The 25,340-nt window shown below is 39.0% G+C and overlaps 2 protein-coding genes across 3 annotated transcripts in view; both read right to left on the bottom strand.

The window, feature by feature from the left end:
- zmym2 (zinc finger, MYM-type 2) overlaps positions 1-16,982 on the bottom strand; it is a 31,409-nt gene extending 14,427 nt beyond the window's left edge. Inside the window, exons 1-8 of one of the 2 annotated variants that reach the window (XM_054616036.1) lie at positions 16,902-16,982; positions 11,267-11,973; positions 9,634-9,802; positions 6,855-7,009; positions 5,492-5,640; positions 4,846-5,008; positions 2,287-2,499; positions 26-176 (exon numbers count right to left, since the gene is read on the bottom strand). In XM_054616036.1, the coding sequence (XP_054472011.1) occupies positions 26-176; positions 2,287-2,499; positions 4,846-5,008; positions 5,492-5,640; positions 6,855-7,009; positions 9,634-9,802; positions 11,267-11,821 (1,555 nt within the window). In that variant the 5' untranslated portion in view covers positions 11,822-11,973; positions 16,902-16,982. The remainder of the gene's footprint in view (positions 1-25; positions 177-2,286; positions 2,500-4,845; positions 5,009-5,491; positions 5,641-6,854; positions 7,010-9,633; positions 9,803-11,266; positions 11,974-16,901) is intronic. The other variant, XM_054616037.1, reaches the window with a different exon arrangement.
- Positions 1-25,340, bottom strand: part of ttf2 (transcription termination factor, RNA polymerase II) — a 190,060-nt gene that overhangs the window by 124,369 nt on the left and 40,351 nt on the right. The window lies entirely within an intron of this gene.

Raw genomic sequence — 25,340 nt, forward strand, 5'->3', positions numbered from 1 at the left:
GTGTTGTGCAGTGTCTGTCACTCACTGATGAAGGAGGTCGACGCCAGCTTGCCCTTGTTCATGCAGTTGACGGAGCAGTAGGAGCCCATGGTGCCGGCCGCTCCGAGGCTGTGCAGAACCTCGCCGGTCTTGATCAGCGTTTTGCAAGTCAGGCAGGTCGCAAGTTTACTGTGAATCTGAGATAAGAGAGAGAGAGAGGAGAAAAAACATCGTTGACTAAATGAACATCATGCTGTATTGAAGAAGACCTGAAACTAGAGATTGAGACCATAAACTCATGTTTACAATGTTTACTGAGGGAATAAATCAAGAGAGAAGTAGAGTCATTTTCTCATAGACTTCTATACAACCAGAGGAGTCGCCCCCTGGTGGACAGGAGAGAGAATGCAGCTTTAAGACAGGAAGCTTTGGATTCACTCTGAAGAAAGCCAGACGCTTGTCTTTTAGGGACAGGCTACAAATCCCTTTTATTCACAATAAAGTCCACGTGGACACATAAATAGAAACAAAGTAATTAAAATATATCCAAGCGTACTATAGTGGAGGGGTACTAAAGTGCACACAAGAGAAAGAAAAAACAGATTACAAATTTAGTCCCGATGGATCCTCTTCTTCAGAGAAAGAGGTTTTAAAGTGTTTGTCTGGGAATCCAGAGGGGTTTCTGACTTTTGTTGAACTTTGATGACGTACGAGCGTTAGAGGAGCAAACTGCAGAAAGTCTCACATGAACAGCATCCAATAGTCTGTGTTTGTGTTGTGATCCACTGCTGATTCTACTCTTTGTCCTCCTTTTATTAAAACAGCGACTAGCAGCAGAAGCAGCATCAGATCCTGAAATGTGATTGTATTACTGGATAAAAGGCATCTTCAGTATGTGTATGTGTAACTGGCACAGTGTTTTACTTTTATTTCTTCATTTCTACATGCAATGATACCAGAGGATTTTTCTCATGGTGCAAATCTGTAATTACTTAATTTATTCTGAGAAGCTTAATTCTGAGAGGGATAACAGCATATATTAAGTGTCTCCTGTTTGTAAAAGTTGTGATTTTTCCTATTTTGAATATTTATATACAAATATAGACATCACAGCTGGTCAAATACCACAAAAAAAACTAATTTAAATGCTCAAATGCAGGCAAAAAACTTCTGTCCACCGGCCACAGATCATCCAAACACTTTAACACTTTAACCAACTGGGCGGGTTTGTACATGTCGGCTCGATACTGAACTCAGTGGAGGTCTGAGATGAAATTAGTCTCCATAGTTTCCTCCACTTATTAGTGGAATATCTGATAAGATGGTGTTGCCAAGCAACAAATACAATTCCAACCCTCTAATTTTTGGTTAATGTCGCCTAGCAACGCAGTTTAGTTGTACATTCAGTAAAAATCTGATTAGAATGATTAGTAAGAGAATCAGAGGTGTGCTGAGGACAGATCTGTGCTTTGTGATATAAAAAGGTAAAAAAAAAAAGAAAAAGATTTAGCCATCGCCATGTTGTTTTTTGACAACCAATGGACAGGAAGTGACCATATATGGACTGAGGAGGAGTGACGTAGAGACGCCGTATACGTCTCTGGTGTCGACCTGTCAATCAGTGTGTAGCCCCGCCCTAAAGCATCCCCTGCTTTATGGTCTGTTTGACTCTAAATGGAGCATCATTTACTAAATGAACATCATGCTGTATTGAAGAAGACTTGAAACTAGAGATTGAGACCATAAACTCATGTTTACAATGTTTACTGAGGGAATAAATCAAGAGAGAAGTAGAGTCATTTTCTCATAGACTTCTATACAACCAGAGGAGTCGCCCCCTGATGGACAGGAGAGAGAATGCAGCTTTAAGATACATCAGCATTGGCTTTACAGGAGGTTGCAAACCATCATTCTACTTTAGCTTGTTTTTATTTCCTCAAACCAATCACAATGATCTTTGGCGTCACTTATCTCTGCATTCCCCTTCAATGTCTCACACATTTGAGGTTCACCCTCAAGTCCATTCAAGGAACCTCTGCTGTCTCACTTGGATATTTATTTCCTATAACTTGTGTTAAAGCAACTATAAATGTGTCCTTTAATATTTCTATATTTTGGGCCATTTTACTGTATTTACATTTCAGTTACTGTGGGGACAGTTTCTTGGCTGTGAGGACGAGTGTTCCCGACGGCCTAATTAATAAAAACAACAAATTTGCACCGAGCAGACCTGCAGTTTTTTAAATGGATATGGTTGAACGAACCTAAATAAATCAATCACACGGCCGGAGGTTGAGCCCACAGTACCTGCTTGTACTCCCTGATGCAGTTCTGGCAGCAGAAGCGTTTCTGTTGGCCATCCACCAGCAGGAAGTGGTTGGCTGACGCTCGGCTGGGCAGGTAGTCGCCACACTGCTCGCAGCAGTTCATGATCAACCCGTTGGCCCGGCGGTAAACGTTGAAACACGTGTCGCTGCAGATCTTATGGGTCACGGTCTTAAAGCTAACCTCGTGACGGATCTGTGGACGGAGAGAGAGAGAAGAGCAGCAGGAACTTCATTCACCTCTCTTTTAGAATAAATGCATCAAACTATTTCACTTAAAGGGAAAGTTTGGATTGTTTTTTAGTGTGGTTGTATGAGGTAGATGCTATATACGCCGAAAAGGATCAATATCAGTTTAAGTGTAGGCTATATTTAGAATATTTTCACTGCTTTATCTCGCTTTTGTTAGGCTCTCTTCGAAGTCACCAGACTCCATTGACAAAAACATTAATTTTACCTCGCAGAACACAGGAGTTGCTGGTGTACTTCTGCCTCCATCGGTTAGTTTGTTTGTGTTATTGTGTTGAATCCAAACCAACTTTTAAAACACTAAAGTCCCACAATAAAACTAACTAACTGATCATGGCAGTGGTAAACTAGCAACTCCTGTGTTTTTAGAGGTAAAAGTTTTTGTCAATGGGGTCTGGTGGTGGCTTTGAATAGAACACAGTTAACTTCAGGTGTCTAAAATACGTCCACAGACGTACATTGCTTTGCACCTGTGCTGGTACTTTTATCTATTTCTTAAAATAACTCCATCTACTGCAGTAAAACACTGATTACGGAGAAGAACCTCATACAACCTCACTTCAAAAAACCCACAGCTATCCCTTTACGTTTAGAGGAGTTCAAGCTTAGTAGAAACAAACTTTGCAGTAAATCAAACAGTGCTTCCTGTTGTGAAAACAGAGGCTTCTGTCACGTGAACAACACCACTTTCATGTGTTTCTACACATGCAATTACACATGTATAATTGAGCATGAACGCACTATATCACACAGCGACGGGTCCCACTAGCCATTTCAATCCCAAAGGACAGCCCATAAAACAAGCCATGACACGACTGCATTACAATCTTAATTATTAAAATCTTAAGCTACAAGAAATGAGAGAAGAAAAAAAATCATATATTGTTTTATTTATTCATAAAAAAGGTGTACTGTGCATGTATTTTGCAAATCATCCCGGTGACATTTTGCAGGGGCATTGCTGTTGCTTTTATATGCAAATTAAATTAAGGAGACAACATTAATAATGCAAATGATTTTTAAGATGTCACAAGTAATTGCGGCCACACAGTGATGCAGCAAACGGAGCGCCCACACAGACTAATACTGAATATTTGAGCTGAGCTAATGGAGCTAGGACAACCACCAACTAAAGCATATCTCATTTTGAATCGGGAGAAACTATTCTCCAATTTTTAAGTAAATGTATTTGCATGCGGTGGTCATGGAAACGGAGCTTTTGTCAACGTAAAAACGAGCCGTAAGACGCCGCGCTGAAGTTGACAAATTGAGAACGTAGAGAAGACGAGAATGTGAACGAGAGAACAGTGATGTCAGAGGAGGAAGAAAGAGATAAATATTAAATGAAAGTGAGTGGCCTGAGGAGGACGACGATAAAATGGGAGACAGACGCAATGAAATGGTGATAAGAGATCGTTCATTAAGCCTCTGACCCCCAACTTTATTCTACATGTCTCATTTAAAAATGTATCCCAGAATAAACCGTTTGCTTTAACCAGATTCTGTAAAAACCATTAAATTCCGAGCTCCTTAGTGCAACTAGGAAGCCATAACTGATTTATATGTGACAAACAGTCACGTGTCAAAGATTCTGTGAAGCTGCAGTCTGTCAACAAAGTGCATTGAGAAGAGGAAAGAGAGGCTGTAAGTAGAGGATGCAAAAATGTAAATAGTTCAATATATAAAGCACGTAGCGCCTCCAAATGTTTTCCTAAAAAATTGGTAACACTAAGAGAAATGTAAGCTATATAGATTCCATTGTTTTCCAATTTTTGTGAAACAAATGATCAAATTCAACTTACATTTTTTTATTTTCTATTATTTATGCCATTGTAATGTGTTATTCTGCACAAAAGAAATACTTCTAGCCTTGATTGATGTGCCTCCATAGAGCTGCATGCCTTCTATATTGCAGTGAAAATACAAGGCCACAGATAGAAAAATGTGACAAGAATATAATAAAACACTCTGGAACTACTTGAGGTTCAGAGGATGAAGAGACATGAGGATGAGAAGGTGTAAATAAATGCAGCAGGACTATTTCTTTAAAACAAACATTCAAAGGCCAAGGATGTAAATAATGAAGAGGTGAAACCAAAGAAGTCTGAAGGAGCCAGATTATCAGAGAAACCTCTAGATTGCATTATGTCGTGATCAGAACTTAGTAGCACGGACGCTAAACAGCTGCAGACTTTCTTTAACCTGCTGCTGCTCAATTATTCATCCCACTGTCAGGACTAGAGAATGACGGGTAAATGAACTAGAGAGGACAAGTGAGTCAGACGAGACTGACCTCTGTGAGTTTGCCGCAGACGGTGCATTTGGTCTTGATCCCCGATTTGGGCGGGTTCTGCTTGTTCTCGTACGCACCGAGGCAGCCGGTGCTGCAGAACTCCTGGAAGGACTCGCTGGAGTCGACCTGGGCCACGATGGTTCCCTTCATGTTCGTGATGTCCCTGAATAATAACACACGACACAGATACATTGAAATCTGCATGAAGAAAATGTGTTTCCATTGGTAATAATAATAATGATATCTGTCCTGGTATTTAGAGGGAAACTTGTGTTTCTCAATCTGGACTTATTTTACCATGTTTTTGTCACTAATTGGGACAATAAACCGTCAACGTACGTCCAATAAAATAGCTTGTTTTTGCCACTTATAGGATCAGATGTTATTTTAAGTGTCTGACTACACTATGGAACGAAAAATAAAAGCTTTTTCTTTACCCTTTCTGTCTGTTATTGTGTCATGTGACATGTTACTGGTCTGGATTATTAGAAAAGATACGAGTTCAAAGTCAATAAAGAACCGGGAAAAAACTCAAAACTGCTGGAAATTCCCTTAAAAACAACTCCTCTTCTCCCATAATTGTAACGTAGAGATTTTAGTTTATTGTACGCTACATGTTGGATCCATCTTCGAGGCCGGGACTCACTTTTTGCACATGGTGCAGCTCTTCTTGGGGGCGGGTTTGTGTGAGAAGGCAGAGAGGCAGGTGGTGGAGCAGAACAGGTGTGTGGAGCCTTTACGCTGGTAGGCCGTCTGGCCTTTCTTCAGAGGCTTTTTACAGTTGGCACAGGTCACCTGAGGGGGAAACAAACACAACGATGACTTTACTGCAGGCGATAAGTTATCTATGACTTCACTCTACCTGCTGCCAGAAGAGCACCCCTTCTTTCAAACAGCGGATTACTTTCATTCAAGTGAACAAACACCCCAAACAAATGGGTGAGGGAAAGAAAAAGAGACTAAATGTTCTTTTGCACAAGCTTCCGCTGTGTTCCTTCCAAATAAACGCAATAACAAAACAGCCAAATATTTAAAAAATGTCTAAAACAGGAAATACCATGTAAAAAGGGAAATAAACAAGGAACTGAATGCAGGAAATTCAGCTCCAAAAAGCTGAAGAAACCTGGTGCACGACGATGCTTCTCCCTTTAATCAATATGTATAGACAGACTCACTGCTGATTATATGGGAGGCAATATCATTGATCAGTTATTGAAAGCTTATTGGATACATAAACTACTTGGGGCCACGTGTGTTCATTAGATTTTAGTCTTTTTTGTAACTTGTATGTCTAACCTGCATTGTTTCTTGATGCCCTTTAATGTATTAAAATGTATTTTGTATAGTACTTTTTACTGATGTATCAGAATATTTCTACAATTCTTTGATATGCATTTCATGATTTATCTATTTATACACTATATTTCTGATATAATTAATTTTCTAACCTTTTCTACTATTTTTTTATATGCATTAATAATACATTTATGAATTTTCTCTACTTGTTCTTTTATATTCATCTAATCATAAATATATTCATACCTTTGTACATTATGGTTTTTTCTGATGTGAGTCATTTTCTACCTTTTTTTACCTGTTGTTCTATATGTACCTTATCATTAATATACTTATACTATTGCACACTGTAGTATAATTCTGTTTTTATACTTTTTTCTTCCTCTTTTATACTTTTTTGGATAAGCAGTTCATCATTAATATATTTATATGTGTTAAATCCCAAATGTTGTTGTAAAGTAAAACAAATTAATAAACACTTTTGAATCTGCTCCAGTGGACTTTGGTTGCAGTTTGTTTGGGTGAATATTCATTAACAGTTATTAGTATAGTATATATTATAGTATATATGTGTGTAAAATAAAATATAAAACACAATTACAAAAGTTGCATAGAGAATTAAACCTCTTGCTCTGGATTAAAGTTTTAAAATTAAAATAAAAAGTGTTAGTTTTCTGCCGTGTTAATGTTATTCTACACGGGGAGTGGCTCACCTTGACCGTCCGGGGCTGTGGCTGTGAGCCTGAGGAGGAAGTGGACGAGGAAGACTGTCCTGGAGGTTTAGGGAGGGAGGAGGCCGGTGACGGAGAGTCCACCCCCGTCTGTTTCTGGTTACGGGGGACCGAAGCCGACTGGGAGATCCACGAGTCTGTAACGGAAAGAAAGAAAAAAGTTGTCTCCGTCTGTTAATGTATCAGGACGACACATTAATACTGACATTTTACATTTTCTGGACCAATACTGATGGATGTTGGAATGTCACTTACGAAGGATCAATTACTCAAGAAGTAAGCAGCGACTCTCTGTGCTGTTCTTAAACTTTTCTACAGAAAAGCTTCCTGCAAATGTCACCACTTTGTCTCATCGGAGTTGGACTCACTCATCCAAAAAACACAATATGTCAAAAGTATATGGAATACTCTGAGCACATAGCATGATGTACTTAAGGTCTAGAGCCTCTTTTTGACTGCAGGAACTTCCCCCAATGATCAGGAACCTTTTGAGTAACTCATTGCCTTTTCGACCGCAGAGGGGTCTCAGTTCAGATACATTTTACCCCTCAAAAAAGGCCCTGATCTGGGGTCATACTTCCAGAAATACGGGGGTTTTCAGGGTGTGTTTTTTACCTCTGATTGGTCAAACACACACAGCGCCGAAGCTTTAATTTGTGTACCGCTTCATTTATAAAATAAAGAAAGAAGTGCTCTAGTATCTTTTATGTATTTCAATATATTTATTTTAATACATTTTTATTAATTTATTTGTCATTTTAAACGTTAAATGTTTTCAAGTTTAATCATCTGTTGAATTCTATAATTGTACTAAAAATGTGAATTTTCTGTTTATTTATTTTATACAATTTTTTTATTTATTTGTTATGCAACAATTTGAGCAACATAGTCTGTATGAAATGTGCTATATAAATAAAAGATTACTATTATTATTCGTATGGTTTTAGGACAATTTTAGGAAAAAGACAAGAGCATTTCTCTTTGTTTGATTGACAATTTTCTTCTGTGGTTATGTTCTAAAGGACAAGTAAATAACCATCAACACTCAACAGATGATTTACTGTAAGTAAGAAGCTCCTAGTTTCATTTTCCTCCTCTCTTTCATTCATCACATCGTGTGTCAGTAAATACGATGCAGCAGTAAATGTCAGTGCAGTGAGACAAAAAACAAGGTTCACTTTTCTTAGATGAAACAGGCGGACACGCTGAACTGCAGGCTGCACAGTGTTTTTACTCAGCGACCACCAGCAGACCGCCTCAGTCTCCAGGTCTTTAGATTGCCATGGAAACGCAGACAACGAGCTGAATGAACCTTTTACTTCCTTGAAAAGTAGCCGCAGGATTAAAAATGACCAGGAACTTCTTGGTAAAGACGCATCATAGGACTGTTTTGCATGGTTTGGTTTGGACTAGGCCTCTTTGTTAGAGTTAGGATGAATCTTATCGCTAAAGCTGAATTGAAACACTAACTGAAAGTCAGGCCTCGTCGCTAAACATCAGAGGATGAATCCCTGCAGCCAGATTCTTGTTTAAAAGTCTTCTCAGAAGAGAAGAAGAATGAGCTCTTCTATAACATGGATGTAAAGTACCGCTGTTCATACTTTTGGTCCATATCGTGTATTTTCAAAGGTCTGTTTTTATTTTAATAAGATAATAATGTCCTTTAAACTTGACATTGCAGGTATGTCGTATGTCCCTTAACCATTCGGGTACAACAGAGCATCTTGATCAATCAGATGGGTTCCAATACTACCCTACTAGTATGCCAGGATAATTATTGGTACGTCCCAATACATAGCATGTCAAAAGCAGTATGCCAATAAATACCAGGATGTCCTTCTACATCCAGTTGCATTTTAGAGTATGCAAGCCAGCATGCTTTCAGGTTATTCAGACCCACAAGCGCAGCAGATAGATGAGCAAGACCGTCAAGATGCCATGTTGTGAGGAAGTACTGTGTCCCAATGTAAGGTATACTGCATGCAGCAGTGCATACTTTGTAAGGGAGATGCAGTATGTGCAGAAACTAAAACAAAGTATGTCTTTAAGAATGCAGCTATGATGAAATATCAATTTTTACGGTGGTTTCACAACTTTGGTAAAACTGATAACCAGCAAACAGCGTCTCCAATCCATTTAATCTGAATAAACACTGCTGCACACCAGCAGAATCAAGGTTTCTGTGCAGCAGGAAGCTGCTCAAAAATGTGATTGAGATGAAACTCTAATGCACCCCAACAAAGAAACAGAAATGAATCCTCCAGTTTAATAAAAGAGAACCACTGCAGTGAACAGCACCATCTGGAGTCTGTGTGGAGACAGGAACATAACAAACTGTCTCAGTCCCAATGTCCTTCCCAATGTTTTTCTCTGCATGTGAACATCTGCTCTATTTGGTGTTTAAGAGGTTTTTTGTGCCTTTTTTTGACAGAATTTAGACCCTCTGCAAAGTGAGATTGCAGTAAGAGAAAACACACATTCTCATTTCTTTAGGAGCCCTTTAAGTAGTTGCATGTAAACAAACAAAAAACATGTTTCCATTCACTGTGTGATTAAAGCATTTCTATCCTCATGACACTTTTTCCTCAAGACGATATTCAGCATGCTAGCTTGCATCTACATTATGCTTCTATTTCCGTAAAAGCTGATAAAATGCTGTGCAGCAGGAAGTGACTCCTCGAAATGTGGTTGACATGAAAACGTGATGCACCCACCCCAAAAAGAAAGCAGAGTTCAAGTTACATTTCTTATAGTTGTTTACCTGCTCTGTTGTGCGTCCCCGTGTCTCCGTTCTGGACCAGCTGGCCCACGGGCCCGGAGCCCCTCCCGGGGTTAAAGGAGGCTGTAGGTCGACCAGATGGGGTGTCTGGATTCAGGCTGAACGCACTGCCGATCTGGAGACCGTTTTCCTCCGGCTGGCCTTCACCTGCCTGGACAGACAAATAGTTTTTCTCCTTAGTGACAAAACATTGGAAAACAAAATGATAACAAACACCCAAACAAACATGTGCGCCGTATGCTGAGCAGCCTGAATCAAACCTCTACTAACTAGAAGCTGCAAAATACTGGAATAAAAGATCACAGCGGTGTCATTACAAAGATATCAATATGCACTTTGCCAAGAATAAACCGGCCACACCAAACAGAAGACCTGCTTTCACCAACATCTACCGGCAGAAAACATCAGAAGGAACTTTTCAAAAGGCGATAAGACTAGAGATGCTGCAATCAATCAGCTGATCAGTCTCATATAACAGGTTTTTGCAGGTCACATTTACACACATGTGCCTCACAATGCTTTTACGTCACGCACACAGCGGTATGAACCTAAATTAATATCACAGTATCCGATTGAAGCACGGAAGGTAACGGTAAATATCACAGTATATTTATAAATGCTACTGAATGATAGAGCACTGCTATGGCAACTGCATGGCATAAATTAAACAAAGTCATTGTAAACCTTAAAAGAAATCCAAATGTTATCTCTTTACTTTCTTATTGTCATTTATAGTGGTTATTTGCAGGAAACACGCAATTGAGAAAAAAGGAAATAGGTGAATTGCTTTGATATAAAAGAAATCTTAAAAAACTGAATAATGTATTATAAGCTTTCTAATATTTATTTTATACTGCTGTGAAAACATCTTCTTAAAATAACTGTATTCATTCAAATTTAACAACAAACATTTTACAAGATTAAATTTAACACATCATGAAAGCGTTTTCATTTCGCCCCAAGTCAAAATACAGTTGGGCAAATTTATACCGGTGATCTTTCGATACCTTCCTACACAGCAGCACAGACAGTAATATCACAACCTTATATACACACACAAACACACATCATGACATTGGTGTGAAAGTTTTTGTTTCCGAGTGATGATGACATACAGCTCATCATTTTTAACATCTGCACGTCCAAAATAGGCCGTAGAGGAACAACCTTAAAACATTTGGAACAACCAACTTCTATAATGAAGACATATCTGAATATCAATGTTCCATGAATTCATACAAAAAATGTTTGTGTATGTGGTGAAGTATAGTTCTAAGAAAGAAAGAAGATTGTTATTGGCAAAAATCCAAATAGGCAGATCTGATTAAAATAAAAAAAGTAAAGTAAATAAGAATTAGTCCCCAAGGACTCGACTGGTTAAATATTGGTTAAATAAAATAAATTAAAATAGGATAATAATAAATAAGAATTAGTTCCTAATGACTCGACTGGTTAAATATATATAAAATAAAATAAAAAATAAAACTGCGCTCTGTGCATCCCTACATTTCTTTTTTTTATTATGTTATAACTTAAGAAGAACAAAGAAAGTACAAGTTAAAAGAAACTAGATGACAAAAAGTATGAATAAAAAGTCAAAAGAGGAGATTCTCACCGCTGTCACAGCCGCCGCTCCACCCTGCAGCGACGTCACCGAGGTTATCACCAGCGTCATGTCTTCCTGGACGTCCTCCAGATGTGGCGGCGTATTTGAACCAGTGGAGCCTCCTTTCTCTCCTCCTGAGCCCAGCGTGGTGACGCTGGCGATCCTGATCTCTGAGTCCGGCTCGGTGCTGCTGAGTGCCGCCGGCGATCGGGACTCTGAGGAGCCCCCGGGGTGCGCCGGTGAGGAAGCATCTCTCTGCTCGCCGTCCTCCTCATCGTCAATGACAATGGGCTCTGCCTCTGTGGCGGGAGGTTGAGCGGCCGCCGCCAACACTGCGGTCGGGCTGGAAGACGCAGGACTTTTTTCCCGGGACATGTCCACAGTCTCGGCCGTCTCCAGGCCGTCTGTGCTGGGCGTGTCTACGGCGACGGCGACGGTGGCGGCAGAAGGCTGTGGATCCTCCTCCTCCCCTACGAGAACCACGTCATCATCGTCATTGTCCTCCTCCTCCTCCTCGTCACCGCCCTCCTTCGTGGCTTCATCACCTTCTTCTTCCGTTACCATGGAAACCGCCTCCCCAGCCTCCTCCTCTGAGGCGGGTGCGGTCAGTGGCTCGGGGAGGGAGTGGCATCCATGGGCTCCACCCGCTCCCCTGCTGCCTCGTCTGCCACGGCAGGGTTTGGTTCTGGCTCCCCGTCCATCGCTAAGGCAACCACCTGGGGCGATGCAAAAAACACAAAAGTCAGTTAGGACATTGTGAGAACCAATCACACGACAGCTTCACCTAATTATCTACCGGCAGCTGCACAGGTGACGGAGGTATCCCCAGAGGCCAGCTCACCCCCCACAAAGACCCCTCATGACACCTTTTCTGCCATTATGTCAACATGGGCTGGTTCTACTTTAACGGTTTGTTAAACTAAAACATGAGCTCTTGCCAATGCAAACAGTTTGGTTTTTATTTACCCAGGGTGTCAGATAATTGATGCCACCGCAGTAAAATAGTGGTTGAACAGGGAAAAAAATACATTTAGAGTAAGAAACCAGTGGTTGCATTAAAACATTTTCACTCTCTGTTATTATGATTTAATTTGACTTAATATTCACTTGTGTAGATGGACAACAAGGTGGAGTCGCTGCTTAGTGACACTTTACAATATAAAGGCGATAAAAGAAAGCTTCTCAGTGGCCATTCAAGAACAGTATCATGACGAGGAAGACTCATGCAAGAGGCATAATAAACTAAGCAATAATATCAACCAAGCTCAAGACCATCCGTTGATATGGGACGCCGCAGTGGAAACGATAGAATGATGTTGCTGTTTGACTCTAAATGGAGCATCATTTACTAAATGAACATCATGCTGTATTGAAGAAGACTTGAAACTAGAGATTGAGACCATAAACTCATGTTTACAATGTTTACTGAGGGAATAAATCAAGAGAGAAGTAGAGTCATTTTCTCATAGACTTCTATACAACCAGAGGAGTCGCCCCCTGATGGACACTAGAGAGAATGCAGCTTTAAGACAGGAAGCTTTGGATTCACTTTTCAGAACCAGAGGTTTCCGTCTGGGTTTATTCAGGTCCGTTTGACTGATATTTGTTTGTAGTTGTTGTAGTTAAACAATCTTTAATGCTAAGACGTCATCTTTTTGTCAAACACGTGACCACACAGATACATAATGACTGGAAATCTCTGTTTTAAGGACCTAAAACTCTGTTTGCGTGTGGACGAGAGGCCAAAACATAGAGGAAAATATACTTTTTTTTTTTAAATATATCTGTATACGTGTAGACAGGTTCGAATAAATAAATAAAAAAGCTGACAAAATGATCACTAGTTGAAGTCAAACACACCTCCTCCTCCTCCTCCTCTTCCTCCTCCACCTCCTCTCACCTGCTGTCTTTCACCTCCCTCCCCTCCTTCCCTCCCTTCCCCCTACGTGACACTCCATACAGCTTCGCTCCGGTTGCCCACAGCAACTGGTGAAGCTACACCTTGGTTGCCTTGGTGACTGTAAGGCCCACCACCACCACCACCACCACCACCACAGGGGCTTGTTCTCCGCGCTCTACATCTGGGTGCCGTTTGGTTTGGCCAACGTCACATTCAAACGGTGTGTTATAAAAACGCATTCAGCAGCTAAATTAAGCGAATCTATGAAATTCAAAAATAAGAAATAGGCTGCAGTAGAAGGAAGAGTTGGTGCCACACACAAGATCAAATACTATTTAAAGCACTTTTTGGGGGATGTCTGCAGTCTTTAGGTTGATCTGTTTCTGTCAAAATCTCCCTTTCATGTGTGAAGCAGTGAGATCACACGTCACATCTCTGCTGACAGGTGCAGCACACACACACACAAACACACACACACACACACACAGACACACAAACACACACACAGACAGTCTGCAGCTCTACCTTCGTCACTCTGAACAGGTAAGACTCAGACAGCACCTGAACACAGCCTTCAGAGCTACAACAGAGCACAGAGGAAGCCACGTCACTGGAGTGACATCATCAGGCGGCCATTTTGGCCCCGGCACCGTGGGGGTTGCATCCAATAAAAGTCACAGCGCTGCAGCCAACGGTGCCTTGGAGGAAACAGACTGTTTGTTTTTCTTCTATATTTTAAAACGCTGTTTTTATTCTCTCTATTTCTTACATTGTGATCCCTCACAGTAGTTATTTATCAGGAAATAAAGAAAAGCCGAAGTATCAAAAAGAATATATATAATAGCTACTGTACGTCCCACGAACCCAATAATCCCACGACTAAATAAAAAAATAACTAAATAAAGAATGGAAAGAATTTATATATATATTAATTACAACTTTATACTCTTTATTTGTTAATTAATGCTATGTATATGCCTCCTGTCCCATGATCCCCACAACAAAATAAAAACATTTGTTAATAAAATAAAAAAAGGAAAAAGATATTTATATAAAAATGGATTCTACAACTTTAATTAACCCCCCCAAAAAAGATATATATACATAAACATATCTTAAAAACAACAACAATCTTATGTCAACATATTTACAACTTTATCCTTCATACTCTTAATTAATAACATATTGATCTCTTAGAGTAGTTAGACGCATAAAACAACTTATTAATTGCTACCATCATCCTTCCCACCCCATGATCCCAACTAAATAAAAAAAATGTAAGAAATCAAAATAATGAAAAGTAGAAGTGTCTAAATAACTTTTTAACTGCTACTCTGTTCCCTTATGTAAAGACGTATTCCTGTACTCTGTGCTGTGGAAGTACTTTGGTCAGAACCAAGAAAATATTTATGTTTCAAAACAAAGCAGCAAACAAAACAGAACAAAGAAATATCAAAAGCAGTGTTGACACTAACTGGAAGACATTTTATGGGATGTTTGCTCAACAACGCTACAAACTACACCTGCAAAAGACCAAAAGTTAAACATTACAGAAGAGCTATTGTGTTGTGCGATCAGATCATATATTCAAAACCCAAACTGCAGAATCTTTTCAACACATGCATACTAAATATCATTACTGACCACTGGGAAAAGTCTGCATCACTACTGAAGAATCAGTCCTCTAAAGCGAAAGTTAAAAGAAATGTGCTTTTCTAATAATAATAATAATAATGCATCATCTTTCTATTCTATCACTTCCTATTGTTGTTCCTACTCTCAAGTATTTGATGTTTCAATGCAAGTAAGATGTCAATATGCTTAAATGCTTTGTATGAGGAAAAAATAATTCTTTCATATTCATGTTTTTTACAGAAATGTGAGGAAGAAATTGTCAACTTCTTGCATTAAAGTTCATCCACATCTGTACTTTTGAATAAAAACACTGCATGCATTATTATAGCAGAGCTGCACACAGTGTGTGTGTGTGTGTGTGTGTGTGTGTGTGTGTGTGTGTGTGTGTGTGTGTGTGTGATGGTTGTTGAGACTGTAAAAACACTGTGAGGCTGGAAGTGGAAGAGCTGCTCATGGTGACCATGTGACAGGAAGCGCAGGGCCAAACAGCATCACATTCAAGATCAATGAGGCGTTCTTGAATGTTAAAAACAAAAAAAAAAACAGGATGGGATGCCAAATAGTGACTGTATTAATATGTATTAATAGAAGATTCATAACCCGACCTCATGATGTCTGGAGACAGAGTGTGTGTGTGTGTGTGTGTGTGTGTGTGTGTGTGTGTGTGTGTGTGTGTGTGTGGGTTAACTGGTGTCAACATTTTGAGAGAGAGAGCACCCAAAGGCCTCACAAAAAAAAAAAAAAAAAAAAAAAAGCCAAGCTGAGCTGCAAGATAAATGCATCACAGCTTCAGATATTACACCCAACAGAGAAACAGAGAGGGAGAATCTGTGCAAAGAAAGGCTCTGCAATGCAGAGAGGAGGGGGGGGGGCATTAATGAGCCTCCTTCACGTCAACACCAGGTGGATGGAGAGGAGGAGGAGGAGGAGGAGGAGGAGGAGGAGGAGGCTGAAACTGCGCCAGACCCGCATCATCACCTCCACATCAGCCCCTCCATCCATCTCAGTTTGCGCAACTTGGCATCCATGAAGCCCTCTATTCAGGTCACAGGGTAGGAGGGCAGCAGAGAGACTCATCACCAATAAAACACATTATTATTATCATTATTATAATAATGATATAAAAGGCTTATGTCACAGGGGAGGTGATGCGTAATGCGCAGCCGCAGGTCACCTGGCAGCTGCATGCACAGATGTTAAAACATCCGCACATGAAGGACAGATTGTACCAGGAGACGCTAAAGCCCCCCCCCCCCACTGGCCGTGCCCTACCCGGCCCACAGAGCTCCAACCCCGGCTACACACCCTCTCTACCCCCCCTCTCTCTCTCCATGGCGCACACAGACTGCGCCATTGAGCCAGAACAGCACTTCAGCAAAGAAAAGGAAACTTATGCAGACAGAGAGCAGAAATAAGAGATAGATGTTGCTCAGTGGGGCAGTTAATCCATGAATGCCACATCTGGAGACCCTCCTCTTCCTCCTCCTCCTCCTCCTCCTCTGCAGGATACCTGGGGAGCTGGAGGGGCATTAATTGGAAAGTTACCCCAGGGGGGCTGGAGGAGTCCACCCTGGTGCAATCAGTGGCCAGTACCCCGCAGCAGCCACCAGGGGCATGGATCACATGAACTGCCCTCAGTGCACAACAGGGCGCAAACAAATACCCCAGCAGGAGGAGGAGGAGGGTAGTTACAGTGACCCAAAACCCTGTCCTTTCACGAGCAGATAGAATATGCACCCCCTCTCACTCTCTTACCCCCCCCCTCCTCCTCTCTCACTCTCACCCCCCCTCTCTCACTCTTTTGCAGCCGCCATTAGGGATCCATATGACCAGCACAGGCGGCCCAGCACACACACATCTGCACAATTTATTGTTCATTAAATGTGTCACTGAGGGGAGGGAGGGGGGGGGGGGTATGTGTGTGGGGGGGGGGGTGAGAGGTGGGGGGGGGGGTGGGGGTGTATATATGGAGGGGGGTGTGTGTGTGGAGTCTACCCCCCACCCCCCCCACACCCCCCTACCCCCTTATATACACACAAGTTTCCCCAAACTTTGCCCCATCAGGTGTAAAAGCTGCCATGAAACATCAAAGGAAGAGAGAGTTCTTACCGGAGCGGAGCTGGATACAATGTAGCGCCACTTTTGTGCCTTGACATTAATCCAGGGTTGCGCATGCGCAGAACGTAGAACTTTCCACTCTGCGTGCAAAGATCGTGTGTGGAGAGGATGACTCACTACGCAGTGGTGATGGATGGGTGGGTGGTGGGGTGTTTCATGTGATATAACCACACAGAGGATTATTAATGAGCTTTGAGATGTAGAGAATGTATTGATTAGGTGTTGGTGTTTGTTTTCTAGAGGTATATCAGGTGTTTTGGGTGTTTGGGGGTGGTTATTAGCTGATTTGAGCTCCAGTGAGCTTTTCTTCACAGCAGCCATTTTGAACTTTCAGGATTTGGAGGCTGAACAATCATACTGAACTTTTTGTTTTATTTATTATGTTGGTGTCTAGACTGCTTATTGATTAGGATGAACAGGAGGCAGATATGAGCATAATGATGGGGGTTCTGAGATACATCTGAGGGGTTGTAACATAGTGAAGGGAGCTGGATGAGAGGAGAAAAACTCAAAGTTACATTACATTACATTACAGTCATTTAGCAGACGCTTTTATCCAAAGCGACTTACAGTCAGTAGTATGTTACATATCATTCACCCATTCACACACTGATGACAGGCTACCATCAAGGTGCCACCATCAGACTCTAACTAACATTCATGCAACAAAGTTGTGTTTTTCTTTTTCTGACTGGTATTTGGGACTGCAAGAAAAAACAACTGGTCTGAGGCCAGTACACATGCAACTAGAGACGTGGAGTCACCTTAGTTTTAATCCACCCCAAAGAGTTGGAAATATGCAAAACTATTTGTTATAGTTTTTTATTTGTGAATATGAGCTCCCATTACCTTTTATTTACCTTTTATATTATTATATTCCTTTATTGATCCCCATGGGGGGAAATTCCAGTGTTGCAGCAGCTCAACTACACAGACACAGACAATAAATCAAATACACATACTATACAACTACACAGACAATAAATACACATACTATACAACTACACAGACAATAAATACACATACTATACACAGACAATAAATACACATACTATACAACTACACAGACAATAAATACACATACTATACAACTACACAGACAATAAATACACATACTATACAACTACACAGACAATAAATACACATACTATACAACTACACAGACAATAAATACACATACTATACAACTACACAGACAATAAATACACATACTATACAACTACACAGACAATAAATACACATACTATACAACTACACAGACAATAAATACACATACTATACAACTACACAGACAATAAATACACATACTATACAACTACACAGACAATAAATACACATACTATACAACTACACAGACAATAAATACACATACTATACAACTACACAGACAATAAATACACATACTATACAACTACACAGACAATAAATACACATACTATACAACTACACAGACAATAAATACACATACTATACAACTACACAGACAATAAATACACATACTATACAACTACACAGACAATAAATACACATACTATACAACTACACAGACAATAAATACACATACTATACAACTACACAGACAATAAATACATACAACTACTATACAACTATACAACTAACAATAAATACACATACTATACAACACAGACAATAAACACATAAAGATAGAACAAAAATAAGAATAAAAATAAAAATGTACAGTATATCCACATGGGGGGCTGGTCAGCATGTTGACAGACTGTGGTCTCCGCTGTTGTTGTACAGTCTGATGGCAGTGGGCACAAATGAGCGTCTGAAGCTCCGTCCTGCTCTTTGGCAGAATCAGCCGATGGATGAAAGAGCTGCCCAGCTGCCACAGCTCCTCATGAGAGGGTGAGAGGGATTGTCCAGGATGGCTCCGAGTGTGGCCTTCACCCTCCTCTCACCCACTGACTCCAGACTATAATCACAAATAGCAAATCCATGAAGTGGTTAAAAGGACCCTTTGCTTCTTGACATATTAACAGTTTCCAGTCAAGTTTGCTTCACACTTCATCAGTTTAGTTTGTTTTCTGTGTTTGACACAAAGCAGAAGAACACAAAGCAGAAGAACGCAAAGGTAAACTTACTACCATGTGATCCAGATAAAGACGTCATGTGATCCAGATAAAGACTGCTCATGTACCTGAACGTAGCGTATATTTCCCCAGCCTGCTGTGGTGATTCTACTTGTAATGTATTTCTACTATATTCTTCCTTGCAGCCATTGGATCCTATGATATAAAAGACGTCAGACTCTTCAAACTGCATCAATACTTACCAATATTTAGACTTTGTTGTTAACTGTAAGTGTTCTGATTGTTTTTTCTATCATACAGAAATGAATTGAAAGCAATAAATGCCTGAAAAAACTGAATAAAACACATGAAGTATCTGAAATGATGCAGCATGTGCTGTCAAACAGTATACAGTGGTGGAAGGTAGTTTTACTCAAATACTACTGCTGTACTTCATTACAACTTTGAGGTACTTGTAATTAAGTATTTATATTTTATGCTACCTAATAATGCTACATTTCAGAAGGACTTTTTTCTTTGCGGATTCAGATCAATATTAAAAAATACAATTAACAAATAAACAATGATGTTATTCTATAGATTACAATAAAACTTTATTGATCCTTGCTGGGGGGAAATTGAGAAGCTAATTGGCTAAAAAGTAAATAAATAAAGCAGTTTAAATTAATCCACAGTAAAGTGATTAACACACTAATGCAACAATAATTAAAATCCAAAAATATAATATATATTTTATTCTGAAATGGGCCATTCTGCACAATGAGTGTTTTTTCTCTTGGCACTTTAAATATATATTTTTAATGCAGATACTTTTGTTCTTTTGCTTGTAACAGAGTATTAATACACTGTAGTATTGCTGCTGTTACTTACAGTAGTTACTACAACAACTACAAAAACACAGGTATGCTCCTTTAAGTTTGCATAAACGCTCACATGTTATAGGATTCTGAAATAGAGGCAGAGTGAGACCTCCCTCGTTCATCCTCCTCTCTGAAGGCGTCCATTCGTATTTCTTGATGTGTTTTTTTTTTCCATCTCCGCGCATGCGCAGAAGGAGCAATCAGGCGAGTTGCATGGTTGGCAATTAAATGTCTCCATTAAGGTGACTTCACCTCATCGATATGCATCATGTCTCCCATGCAAACTGACCCCAGACCAGCTGGCAGCTTGTAAACTTTGTCATGTTTTGCATAAACAAGCTGCACTGAAGGGGACTCAGGGTCCAATGAGGAGGACGGATCCGGGTTGAGGGAGTTCACCTTCCCAGTTCTGTCGGTGCAAAAACCAGGTTTCCTCACATTGCATCCGGATGTGAAGCAGAAACCAGAATAATAAAGAAAACATCCCATCAGAGTTTAAAAAGCATCATTACAGGAGAATGTGGATGTGACATCAGATATCAACACATTAAAGATAATAATCAGATATCAACACATTAAAGATAATAATCAGATATCAACACATTAAAGATAATAATCAGATATCAACACATTAAAGATAATAATCAGATATCAACACATTAAAGATAATAATCAGAATCAACACATTAAAGATAATAATCAACACATTAAAGATCAATAATCAGATATCAACACATTAAAGATCAATAATCAGATATCAACACATTAAAGATAATAATCAGATATCAACACATTAAAGATCATATCAACACATTAAAGATCAATAATCAGATATCAACACATTAAAGATCAATAATCAGATATCAACACATTAAAGATAATAATCAGATATCAACACATTAAAGATAATAATCAGATATCAACACATTAAAGATAATAATCAGATATCAACACATTAAAGATCAATAATCAGATATCAACACATTAAAGATCAATAATCAGATATCAACACATTAAAGATATCAACACATTAAAGATCAATAATCAGATATCAACACATTAAAGATAATAATCAGATATCAACACATTAAAGATAATAATCAGATATCAACACATTAAAGATAATAATCAGATATCAACACATTAAAGATAATAATCAGATATCAACACATTAAAGATAAAATAATATCAGATATCAACACATTAAAGATCAATAATCAGATATCAACACATTAAAGATAATAATCAGATATCAACACATTAAAGATCAATAATCAGATATCAACACATTAAAGATAATAATCAGATATCAACACATTAAAGATAATAATCAGATATCAACACATTAAAGATCAATAATCAGATATCAACACATTAAAGATAATAATCAGATATCAACACATTAAAGATCAATAATCAGATATCAACACATTAAAGATCAATAATCAGTGTAATCTGAGCACAACAGGCCAATGTGCTTATTTATAACACTATATATATATATATATATATGATGTGATTTCTATTACTATGTCTCTTGTTTGCACTGCTGTAGTCCTGTAAATGACAATAAAGGATGATCTTATCTTATCTTATCTTATTATTATTATTAATAATAATAATAATTATTATTATTATTATATTAAATACACTATTATTGATCCCCATGGGGGACAATAAAATTACACAGACAATAAATACACATACTATACAACTACACAGTTGCAGCAGCTACAACTACACAGACAATAAATTACACATACTATACAACTACATAACAGACAATAAATACACATACTATACAACTACACAGACAATAAATACACATACTATACAACTACATAAAGATAGAACAGGAATAAAAATGTACAGTAATCTTATAGTCTTACAGTCATCTCATCTCATCTTATCTTAGTCCAGTATCGGGGATCTAAGGGGGTCTGGTGACTTTGTTGCAGCAGAGAAGCGTTTTGTTAATATGGTGGATCAGGTGCGTTCAAGGTGGTGAGAAACATCACTGCAACGTGCAGACCAGACCCACTTCATGGGCTCAGATCTCATCCCTGCAGACCCTCAGACCCCTCAGACCCCCTCAGACCCCCTCAGACCCCCTGCAGACCCCTCAAACACCCCCTCAGACCCCTCACAGACCCCTCAGACCCCTCAGACCCCCTCAGACCCCTGCAGACCCCTCAACCCCCTCAGACCCCTCAGACCCCCTCAGACCCCCTGCAGACCCCTCAAACCCCCTGCAGACCCCTCAAACCCCCTCAGACCCCTCAAACCCCTGCAGACCCCTCAACCCCCTGCAGACCCCTCAGACCCCCTGCAGACCCCTCAGACCCCCTCAGACCCCTCAAACCCCCTGCAGACCCCCTCAAACCCCTGCAGACCCATCAAACCTCCTGCAGACCCCTCAAACCCCCTGCAGACCCCTCAAACCCCCTCAGACCCCTGCAGACCCCTCAAACCCCTGCAGACCCCTCAAACCCCCTGCAGACCCCTCAAACCCCCTGCAGACCCCCTCAGACCCCCTCAAACCCCCTGCAGACCCCTCAAACCCCCTGACCCCTCAAACCCCCTGACCCCTCAAACCCCCTGCAGACCCCACACCCCCTGTAGAAACCCCCTGCAGACCCCTCAAACCCCCTGCAGACCCCCTCAAACCCCCTGCAGACCCCTCAAACCCCCTGCAGACCCCTCAAACCCCCTGTAGACCCCTCACAGACCCCCTCAAACCCCCTGCAGACCCCCTCAAACCCCCTGCAGACCCCCTCAGACCCCCTCAAACCCCCTGCAGACCCCCTCAAACCCCCTGTAGACCCCTCAGACCCCTCAGACCCCTCAGACCCCCTGCAGACCCCTCACACCCCCTGCCCCTCAGACCCCCAAACACGCCTCTGAACGCACCAGACTGCAGACTGAGGAAGAGGAGGATTCATTTCTTTTCATTTTAAATCAATATGGTAAAGTGGAGAGTCGGGTTGCCAGATCTGCAGAGAAATATCCGGAGATTCAGACCTTCAGAGAAACGCGACATGTGAGTCTGGTGATCAGACCAGAGAGGAGATGATCCTCCATCACACATTAACACTCAATCAATGAAATACACTGTGTGTGTGTGTGTGTGTGTGTGTGTGTGTGTGTGTGTGTGTGTGTGTGTGTGTGTGTGTGTGTGTGTTTTTCTCTGTGTGTGTGTGTGTGTGTGTGTGTTTGTGTGTGTGTGTGTGTGTGTGTGTGTGTGTGTGTGTGTGTGTGTGTGTGTGTTTCTCTGTGTGTGTGTGTGTTTCCTCTGTGTGTGTGTGTGTGTGTGTGTGTGTGTGTGTGTTCAATCTCTGTGTGTGTGTGTGTGTGTGTGTGTGTGTGTGTGTGTGTGTGTGTGTGTGTGTGTGTGTGTGTGTGTGTGAGGCGTTCACTGCCTTCTTTTAATCTCCATCTTGGTGGTCGGATGTGTGCAATAAAAACCCAATATGTATATTTTCCGTGGATCAATCATCTGTCTCTTTATTGTACCTTTATATTTTGACTCTCTCTCTGATGTTATAGCCTTAGTTTAATACTTTAATGAATCGTTTTGTTTGATTTTATTCAATTTATTCAATTATTTTTTTAAATGATATTTATTTATTAATGTTTTAAATTTATGATTGATTTATTATTAATGTATTTAAATGTATTCATTTATTATGATTATTTATTTGTTTAATATATTATACATTTAATTAAATGTATTTATTTATTATGATTATTTATTTGATCTATTATTATTAATGTATTTAAATTTATTTATTATGAAAATGTATTGATTTTATTTATTATTCATTTAAATTGAATAAAATCAAACAAAAAATGTTTATTTAAATGTATTTATTTATAATTATTATTATTTTTATTTATTTATTATGAAAATATTTGATTTTATTTATTATTAAAATGTAAAATTTAAATTTTATTATTATTAATGTATTTAAATTATTTATTATGAAAATGTATTGATTTTATTTATTATTAATTTAAATTGAATAAAATCAAACACAAATTTATTTAAATGTATTTATTTATAATGATCATTTATTTATTTATTTTATTTATTATTAATGTATTTAAATATATTCATTTATTATGATTATTTATTAATTTTATGTATTATTAATTTAATGTATTTATTTATTATGATTATTTATTTATTTTATGTATTATTAATGATTTAAATATATTTATTTATTATGATAATGTATTGATTTTATTTATCTTTCATTTAATTAATTTATTTATCATGATAATGTATTGGTTAGAAATCTGTATTTAATGTCTAAAAATACTTATCTTTACGACGTAGAGTGTCCCTTTAATGTATACAGAACACAACATATGATGCATTTATTAAATAGAATGCAGTATTTTGATATCTAACGAGCTCCTCTACTTGTGGTGTCGTTCATAAAGTGGATTTGTTTGTGCAGCTTGCTCTCCTTCGGTCAGATGTCATCTGGTTCCTGTTTTCTGGAAGGTGAGACGTGTTTAAAAGCCTCTTTAAGGTTTTATGACCTCACCAACCACAGTTTGTGTTTTTCCTCCTTTTTCAGAAGAAAAATCTTGCAGCTAAAACTCAACTATCTGACTAAACAAATCAGCCTTTAAAGGTCCGTTTAGTAACTTCTACATTCATCCAGTTGTTGTGGAATTGCAGTTTCATGTTGATTTCAAAGCTTCATTCTCGACCTTGGAAACAAACAATTTCACCTTGAGGTCCATTCAGAAACTGATCCAGATCGATACAAAGATGAAGTGATACAACAACAATTACTTTGGTTGATTTTGATTATAAAAACACTGTAAATGCAGAGTTAATAAACCTTAACGTGGAAAACAATATAATAACTCACAGCAGGGGGTTCCAAACTTTTTAGTTTTTTAAATTGTAGAACATATACGGAACAATATAACAGTAAATGTGTTTCTTTTAGTATTTTCAACCAGTTTCTGTGCAGGAAAATCAACATTTCTAAATAAAAAAAACCCAAATATTCCACAAAAAAGTCATTTTCTATCAAAATAGCTACACAACCCTTCTAAACAATGTAAGGTTTCACGTCATAGTTTAGAAGTTTGTCCACATGTAACAAAAAAGTATTTCTTTAAGCTGCTGCTCTTAAATTTAAATTAAATGAACTAATACAGTTCATGGCCTGGGTGCCCACTTAAAATATATACATATATATATATTGATGTTATGTATAAATATTTAGATAAGTAACGTTAAAACAGGCAGAAAAATTACATTAATCATACTAATATAATAAATATATAATAATAATTCAAATATACACGTCATCACATATTCTCAGTAGTTCATGCTGTGAACTTTTGTACATACTTTGGTCAGAATGTTGGTCAGATATTCTACATATTCTATTTTTTTTATATGTTTTTTATTTTGTTTTTTGACTGTTGCAGTATTTCTTTACGGGAAAAACATCTAGCTCGATTTTAATGAAATTGTTGGAAGGGTG

This window comes from Anoplopoma fimbria, chromosome 16 (genome assembly GCF_027596085.1).
Source record: "Anoplopoma fimbria isolate UVic2021 breed Golden Eagle Sablefish chromosome 16, Afim_UVic_2022, whole genome shotgun sequence".
In the NCBI taxonomy this organism is placed as follows: domain Eukaryota; kingdom Metazoa; phylum Chordata; class Actinopteri; order Perciformes; family Anoplopomatidae; genus Anoplopoma; species Anoplopoma fimbria.